Raw genomic sequence first — 8,966 nt, 5'->3', positions numbered from 1 at the left:
ATGGCAGGCAGTCACACATACATTGAGGACAATACCATACATCCCTGCTTCCCTTACTTCTATCTTATTTCTAAAAGTTGACTACCCTATATTTAGATACTTTGATACCATTCTCCTATGCGGATTCAAACCTATAGCTAGAACTCACTGCACTGCCCTTTTCACTATTTAGGGCATCACCACTATAGCCAGCTGTCAGCCAGGACCCGTTCATGATGCAAAAAAATGAAACGGTTCTATAGGTTTGGCCTAAAAATATGACAGCTAACGTTTTTGCTTTCACGATAAAACTTACAAACCGTTTCAGTTGCTTGAAAAGGCACCGTAGTGCATGGTAATGTGACCTCTGACCCCTACTCTGAGGTTGTTGTGATCTTGCCCAAACTTGTACTTCTGTGTCAGATTATTGGTCTTTGATCGAAATTGAACCAATGTCTTACAGAAGCCGGTTTCTTTCATGACCTATATGAAGCGTCTTTGAAAATATTGTGGTCCCGATATATATAGCGCATATATATATGCCATGCTGTGACATTTCCACTGGATCTCCTGACACATTCCCCTTGCGATATCAGGACTGCTGGCTCCTCAGTCGACCAGGAGGTGGCCTGATAATAAAAACGAATTTTACGATTGAAAACGCGGTCAAAACACCCGAATGACAGATTAGAAATTGCACTTTTTCCCCGTGGCGCCACCAAATATGAACGCACATGCCCGGATGTAAAACGGATCGCGACGCTTTTGCGTTCATGATGAAAATTCGCAATTCCGGATAACCTCGAAACCTTTTCGGAACCACCTCCTGAGGAGGTTCCGAAAAAAATGTTTCAGATCCGTTTTGTAGCGTTCATGATGACAAAACTTATCCGTTTCAGCTTGTCTAACCGATAGAACCGTTTCAGTTTTTGCATCATGAACGGGCCTTAGTCTGTCCAAATGTCCAAAAAACCATGACACAAAATTGGGGAAAACGTATTTTCCTTGGCCAAAAATAACAGTGAATTGAAATGAATTGTTTTTGGTTTTGTCGAGTATTCGACTCCCACTGGTGTTTTAAAATCCTACTAGGCTAACTGCCTCTGTACTGTATAGAAAACTCTACTTCACTCGTGTTATTTTCCTCGACCAGTAAGCCCCAAAACATGTAAAGAGACTTTGAGACTTCATTTGAAAATCCATTAGTGACGTGCCCTAGGGCATGCCACTTATCTTCCTGGACTTCATGACAAAATGCCTGATCATATAATCTTTTTTTTTTTTTTTTTTTTTAACTTTTCCGTGTCCGCCACGGCACTTTATTTTATTTACTCAGCACTGTACAGGGAGCACAGGGACATAAACGTGTTGTGTACATCATCGAGTAGCAACTTTCTCGGGTTATCTTTCCATCGTATCCAAGATATATAAATTGAAAACTTGGCGACAGTCAACAATGTAATGTTACATTTGTTATGTTCCAACAGTACATTTTTAACAGATTGATTGTCTTCAGTATTATTTAATCTACCCCAAAATTTCCTTAGTCTAGTGCATTCTAAAAACATGTGTTCATAGTTTTCCAGCTTATTACAGATATCACAAAAAGGACTGTATACATTTCCAGACGTATCTCTTATTTTCCACTTGTTTAGGAGGTATCTGCAAGGAAGTATTTTATGGAGCAATTTGAAATTAAATTCGCGGAGCTTGTTGTATCTGATATAACATGTCTGGGACTCCCAGATAGCTTTCCAATCAAGATTAGGGGTTACAGAATCCCAATATGCTTGGGCAGTAGGTCTTACAACATTTTCCATGAGACTAACAGAATACAAATATCTACTGTTAAGTGTATCAAGTGAAATCATGCTGGAATTGAACCATACACAAGTGCCATATAATGTTTCACGACCAGTACAATCGTTTTCATCAGTCCAGCTATAGCCTATAGCTCTTTTGACCTGCAAAATTCACTCATCCAGTTTCTTTTGTCACTTAGCTTTCTTAACAATATATCAGATGCTACATATTCAGAGTTTTCACATAAGTCATTTACATATATCAATCCGCTCCTAATCCAGTGTTCAAAGAACAATGTGCTGTTATTGAGCTTGTAGTTTTTATTACACCAAATCCACGGTCCCAGAAGCTTGGCGCCGTATCTTCTTAGGCCCTCTGCAACAACACTATCGTCGACGGAAAGTGGTACATCCTTGACTGTGATGCGTACTCCCTCGTTCTGTCGGAAAGGATGTACATCTCGTAGGTCGACATGTTTGTTGCGAACATTAAATCCAGACACGAGTAGTTTTGCTCGATCGGCGATTTCACTTAAGTAAATTCGCCACATACTTCTCACCTGCTGGATGCCAAGAATTTTGGAGCCATCAATGACGCGACTAATTGCTTTATACACCTCGACGTTGGAAAAGTACGGCTCGTTCTGAGATACCTCATGTACATCCCTCTCCAGGAAGAACAGGGGTTTGCAGCCCGACCTCACGTTAGATCCAGCAGTCTCTTCCCGTGATGTTGTTACAGGGCCTGTTGTTGCTGCTGCCTGCGCGTAGCTCGAGGGATGTGTCATGGCGGTCGCCATGATCCAACTTTCCGCCGCACTATCGGCTTTTCTCAGTCCGTCTGCGCCTCTCCAGCTTGTTTACCGGCTCGTGGGAGGCACAGTGTGGTCTTGGATATCTCCGACACACGATTGTCTAATATAACACCTCAAGACTTTGAAATTGTATGGAATAAGCGATCGTAAGCGTAAGAGCGCTCGAAAACCCGTCTCCCTTGGGAGACGACCTCTGACCTCTCTCTGATCATATAATCTGTTCATTTTCCAATAGGTCCAACATCCAGCTCACTGATTGAAAACAAGGAGTACTTGTATGTAAAACTTGTTTGTGTCACAAGGCTGCCAGGTTTTACTTGTCTTTGAATTACACTGTTCTGTGTTTGAATAATTAACCCATCATTTGTCCACAGTGCCTCCAGACCCACGTGCCCCCACCATCACCGGCTACAACGGAGAATTCCTGGAATCAGGCTCCAGCTTGACCCTGACATGTGTCTCCACGGGAGGGAAACCTCCGTCCGATCTCACCTGGTGGAGAGATGGCAGACAGCTGACAGCCAGCCACAGTCATACCACAGATAGTACAGGGCAGGGTAACGCCACCAGCATACTTGACATCCCAGCTCTGCAGCCGGCAGACAACGGTGGAGCGTACCAGTGTCGGGCCAGTCAGCTGGCTCTGTCACAGGTCGAGATCAGTCAGGTTACTCTGCGCATGGCATGTATGTGGTTTGTCTTTGTTTTGTACTTTCATGTATGATTCATTGTTTCTATGTTCTGTGTTTAGAGTAAGTAATACTTTTCCACTGTTCATTCATTATAATCTTTGATATATTTGATTAATGATTCTATTAATGTTACTCAATGATACAGCATGTATGATTAAAATTCAAAGACTAATTCTTTATTTCCCTATAATATCATGTTTTATTTTATGTCTTTCATGTCTTTTGGTTGTCTGGAAATCAACAAGTAATTGCCACAATGAAAGAAGTCCAAACAACAGTTACTAATGTACTACGCATGGTTGACATAGAAATTCTTACAAAAGCAAGATTGTTGCAAATGTAAACTTAAGAAGCTATCAATGTTGATAAACAATTTTTGTATCAGCCTTTAAGTTTAGTACGTCATCTTAAAGATAGATATTGTCATTTTCTCAGTTCTTGAAGACACCACCATTACTGGCTACACTGCTGAGACTGCTGTAGACTCCGGTACTACCCTGACCCTGACCTGTACCTCTGGCAGCAGTAACCCTGCAGCTACCATCACATGGAGCAGGGATGGAGGTTCAGCCTTCACTGGTACCAACAACAGGGAACAGGCAGGGAACTATGGAGGCATGGTGACGTCACAGGACCTGGCGATCTCCTTACAACCTCAGCACAATGGAGCCCAGTACACCTGTAGGGCTACTAACTCTGAGCTGAGTGTGCACAGGGAGAGCTCTGTGGGGCCGCTCAATGTCAGAGGTAAGTAAAATACATTTTTACCAAAATGCAACCAACTTGCCAGCCAGGTAATATTGGTAAATAGATTAGGAAGGAATGAATGGAGGTACATGTAAGGCAGGGTTCGAAATACACATACTTAACTTGCAATTTGCACATAATTTTAGAGATTTGCATGTAAAATTATTCTGAAGTTGCAATCTTGCATGTTGAAAATACCTGTCCTATTGGAAAAATGCTAAGGAATTAGACCCCCTACTCTTAGACAAAAAGACAAATGGACGTGTGTCTTTATCCTTTCTTGTTTTTGCCAGTAACTTTCTCCGGCAGCTTTACTAGATGTAATCAAAATTCACCGATTCAAGCTAGCGTATGTATGCATTTAAATTTTTCAAATTGCACGTAAAATTTTTGCCAACTTGCAATTTTGCATGTAGCAAAAAAAAAAAATATTTCGATCCCTGTAAGGTGTGAGCATTTCTGTCCAATATTCATATTGAAAACAGTATTTAATAGTATTTTTTTTTAAAATTTTCAGATAAACCTGGACTGGAGATGTCTAGGGAGAATGTGATCATTATCTGTGTGTGTGTATTCGGTGGAGCCGCATTGGTCATAATTGCTGTGGGTTGCTGGCGGAAGGGTGAGTTTAGAATGGCTCAGTAACAATCTTCTATAGCTCCCAGAGTGTAGCCATCAATGTCAGTGTTCTTTGAAGCATTTAAACTTTGATTCATGGATGCCAGCCACTGGTCATTATTACTATTCATCATTTCAAATGATATCATGATCCATGCACTGTTTTTAACATGTACAATTTATGTACTCCTGTTAAATGAATAGGAGGAGCTGGCTCAACTTGTACCAACAACTGTTGTGGTACAATTAACTATGCACCTGCTAGCCAAGGTAGTTCTGAAGATACAAGAAAGAATATAGGTAACCCATCAAATTTTCTTCCTATATTGTATGTGTTGATGTTTGATGAATGGGTTGATTTTAAGAGACATCAGTGCAAGGATACTCAGTGTTGTCGTTAATAATTGCTTTCAATTCTTTGTATACTCAGAATATTTGGGACACCTTGACTTACTTAACCTATATCTGATGCCTGGTTTGCCAATTCACCGCAAACTTAAAACCACCGGAAACATTTTTCCATGGCAGTAAAAGACTACAGTGCATGATGTTACCGCAAACAGTCCTTTTTCTCGCTTCTCCGAAATTCCTGGAACTTACGTACATTTACAGTTACTGTAGCCTGGAAATTGATCTACATGAACAAGGCCCTGTACATTATAGATGCACATGTCATGAAATATACTTGCTTATTTGCTTGCTTACTTGCCTTTTCTGACCTCAGCTGTTCTGCTTGTAGCTGGCTAGAAGTTCCTGCACATTACTGCTTCCATCTGTTGCTCTCAGCTGCAAAGGCTTCCAGGGTTTAGGGTGGGATAGCACATTTTTGTACATTTGAATCAATATTACAGAAATATTTTTTGCTTCCTGCAAGGACAATTGTTTTTTGCTTTAAATTTCTATTATTCAACTTGGTTATAAATATCTACATCTTTACTTCTTTGTTTCATCAAACAGGCCCTTTTTTCTATGCATAATGTTTGTCTCTTGTAACCTGTGCATCTCTTAATGCAGGTAAGAGAAAAAAGGGTGAAGAAGATTCATCGGACCGAGAGATGGACTCTCTGAAGCCTGGAGAAGGTATGTACATGTACATTATGTAGTACACATGTGTCCCCTGTATGGCCTCCTAGTCTTATGAGACTGAAGAATGTCAATAATGTTAAGACACTTAGGTCAGATTAACCTAATGGACAATGAATATGGTAGAAGGCCACCTTCTGATTTGTAATTGTGATATTGAAACCTCCTTTAATTCTCCATTTTGATCAGTCAACAGAAACGGTGTAGTTTCATCCTATATCAGTTTTTTCCTTTGCTGTAACTGTTACAGTTTATTTCATTTCTATGTTGTTCCAAATTGTGATACATGTACTTTGAAGAAGGTTGCAGATGTTTTTGATTTGTACTGCTTCTGTTATTGTAGACCCCCTCTTAGCAGAAGACACTGACTTCAATTTGACTGTGCCAGACAATACAACAGGAGCCATCTCAAAGACAACAGTACATAGGAAACCAGGTATGCCTTTTATGGGGTTGCATGGAATATATTTGTCTTCACCTTTTTCTCTCAGTGTCACTTAGCTAATTAGCATGTATCTACAGATTTCTGTACACCTGTTAACTATAATCATCAGATTCACTACTGGAATTGGTAGAGTAGCCCAAGCCATTCAGAGTAATAAGAACAAACAAATTGTTGAGTGGTAAACATTTTCTCAGGAAATTTCAAAGAATTGCAAGCCTTGTAGTCTGTGTGTAAGAACAAACAAAGTTTTGAGGGATAAACATGGTTTTATTTTTTCCCTTCAGAATCATTTCGAGTTAAGATGAATGAAGCAAAGGTAGAGGACAGTACAACTGATGGTACACGTAGCAATGATCCAAATCAGACACGACATGCAGGTACGTGTATTATTCCTTGTGTTAGCTACTTCTGTCATATTGATGAATATGAAAGCAGTCTGCCATCTGTGTACTACTGTCACTCTTTAGATTATTGTGTCATATAGCAGCAAGAGTACAGTCCTAAACATGACTGAATCTGTTACATCTCTCCTTACAATCAGGGGAAACAACAGAAGAAATCAGTATTGTCACTGACATTGTTTTTCATTCTAGGATCTGGTAAAGACTTACATCGCGTGGACATTCATTCCGAAATAAATGGCAAGGGGGCGACTGAAGCAGTATCCACCCCAAAGCGAGCAGTTCAAGGGAATCCAGGTGTGTCTTCTATAGAGTACATAGAACATATTTATCTTATCTTTTCTTTATTCTTCTACTTCTTCTATCATGATGCTTATTTTTACCAAATTGTTAACAGAAATGAAAAGTTTTGGCTGTGTAACTAGCGTAAGTAGAGGCTCATCATAATGAATTTGAACTCCAGCCTGATTTATAAGAAAACGGTTACAAGATTGCGCTTAGTTGTGTTATTCAGATTATGTCTTGCTTTTTCACAGATGACCTAAATGTGTCATTATGCTTCATTTTCTCTAAGTAGATGGTGGATTCAAGGAAGGTGTAGGCAGGACCAGGATACCATCTTTAGGAAGAAACAAAGGAGAATTTTCAAAGCATCCAGTTCTGAAGGAAACAGGTACACTTCTTAAATTGGATGTTGGTAATTGATGATACATACTTGAAAGCTGTGGAACTGTGTTAGGGATAAGTAGGGCATAATTCTACCTTATATTCTGTGATAATCTAAGATAGCAGGCAAACCATTTGCTTACATTCGATTAGGAATTGTCATACAAAATAAGATCTGCACAGAATATAGCAGAATATCCAACTGTTATAACTTATATGATTGGCAGTTGTTTGTTTTGACAATTGACCAATGCCATTTTATTTTTTTTAAGAATTTAACGAGTATTTCACTTATCAACAGTCTTTGTGGCTAAGTTAGGGTTAAACAGCTATTTTTCCTCCTTGTTTTTTTTTTGTAGTCAGCATTCTATTCACTACAAATAACTTTTGTTTCTACAGCAGACCAGCCTAACCAAGATGGTGCGTCAAATGGACCAACTCCTCCATCAACTGGGGTGGACCACTCCTTAAATCCTTCAGCGAGCCAGTCCGCAGGAACGGGTACAGGTTTTACCTTCTGTTGGTTTTTACTTCAAACAGTTAATATCCATGTCCAGAATATGTGGAAAGTTGCTTGCTTCTTAGATCCAAGCAGGGTCTGTTTAGTAATCTCAAGCATTTAAATCTGCGGTAGAGCTGCTATCATATTTCATGTGCAAGTTGTTCATTGTAAAATGTCACACATATATATATAAATAGGTTTGTTTGTATAGCAAAATGTACTTCTTTTTGTCACCCAATGGCATTTAAAAGTTTTCACAGATAATCAGGTCCAGACCTGGACCTGATCCTCTGGACCTAAACCCGACATGGACCAGAATTTTCTGTACCGTCTGTACCGGTACCCACCCATACACATGTATATGTATAGTGTAAGATGAGGATTACGTACTGGTATCTAATACAAGAAAAATCCACTATACTTGCAGAGCCAAACACTGAGACAGGAAGCACCAACGCTGCTCCAGATGCCATGTGGGATGAGGTTTTCGAACTTGTAACAAGAGGTCTCCAGTCACATCAACACTTACCTTTAGCACTAGCAGTAACCCTTGGGCTAAGTGAAGAGGATATAAGCAGTATTGTAGAGAATACTTCTATTGATAAAGAAAACAAGCTTCTTCACTTTCTGAAATACTGGCATCAGAGAAACCCTTTCAAGACTCCTCTTACACTTGCTGATGGGCTAGACAGGTGTAATTGTAATGATCTTGCAAGAGAGGTTTTAGATTGTTGGAAACAATATAACAATACGTAGAAACTGGTTCTTCAGAGCAGCCAAGTATTCAAAACTATGCAATGTTATTACAGAATTGAGTGAAATAGAAGAACAAAACTTAAATTTTGATGATTCTAAAATATCAAAATGAACATTGCAGTCAGGTGGTAGAACAAGGTATAGTTTGTACAAGGCTTATTGCCGTCGCCAAGAAGTCAATGCTTTTGCTTATTCCATAAGTTGATGGGTCTATATGTAGGTCAATATCATATATTAATTGTGGATGTAACTTTGTGATTTTTGGTAGGTTTGTAGCGGTTGTGGAAAGGAAGGGCAAGTTCAAAAACGGTGTACCTAGCACTTTCCTAGGGCACTGTAGCGGGATTTGAATTTTCATGCGCTTGTTTGTGGACAGCATAACTCAAGATGCTGTGAATGTACATTTTGTATCTTCATATATTTGGTAGGCGTGTAGCGGTTGTGGAGAGGAAGGTCAAGT

The 8,966-nt window shown here is 39.6% G+C and overlaps 1 protein-coding gene and 2 long non-coding RNA genes across 3 annotated transcripts in view; all 3 read left to right on the top strand.

The window, feature by feature from the left end:
* Positions 1-4,043, top strand: part of LOC118404320 (nephrin-like) — a 7,873-nt gene extending 3,830 nt beyond the window's left edge. The window contains exons 4-5 of the mRNA XM_035803388.1: positions 2,971-3,282; positions 3,724-4,043. Coding sequence (XP_035659281.1) covers positions 2,971-3,282; positions 3,724-4,043 — 632 coding nt within the window. The remainder of the gene's footprint in view (positions 1-2,970; positions 3,283-3,723) is intronic.
* A 1,622-nt stretch (positions 4,044-5,665) lies between these two features.
* Positions 5,666-6,553, top strand: LOC118404258. Its single transcript, XR_004829770.1, has 3 exons — positions 5,666-5,733; positions 6,080-6,172; positions 6,466-6,553. It is a non-coding gene; the product is annotated as an uncharacterized LOC118404258 (long non-coding RNA).
* A 238-nt stretch (positions 6,554-6,791) lies between these two features.
* LOC118404769 lies at positions 6,792-7,743 on the top strand. The gene is made up of 3 exons (XR_004829806.1): positions 6,792-6,879; positions 7,160-7,255; positions 7,648-7,743. It is a non-coding gene; the product is annotated as an uncharacterized LOC118404769 (long non-coding RNA).
* The last annotated feature ends 1,223 nt before the right edge of the window (positions 7,744-8,966 follow it).

This window comes from Branchiostoma floridae, chromosome 17 (genome assembly GCF_000003815.2).
Source record: "Branchiostoma floridae strain S238N-H82 chromosome 17, Bfl_VNyyK, whole genome shotgun sequence".
Lineage (NCBI taxonomy): Eukaryota > Metazoa > Chordata > Leptocardii > Amphioxiformes > Branchiostomatidae > Branchiostoma > Branchiostoma floridae.
Note: the sequence above shows the minus strand (reverse complement) of the source record. Positions and strands in the feature narration are given on the sequence as shown.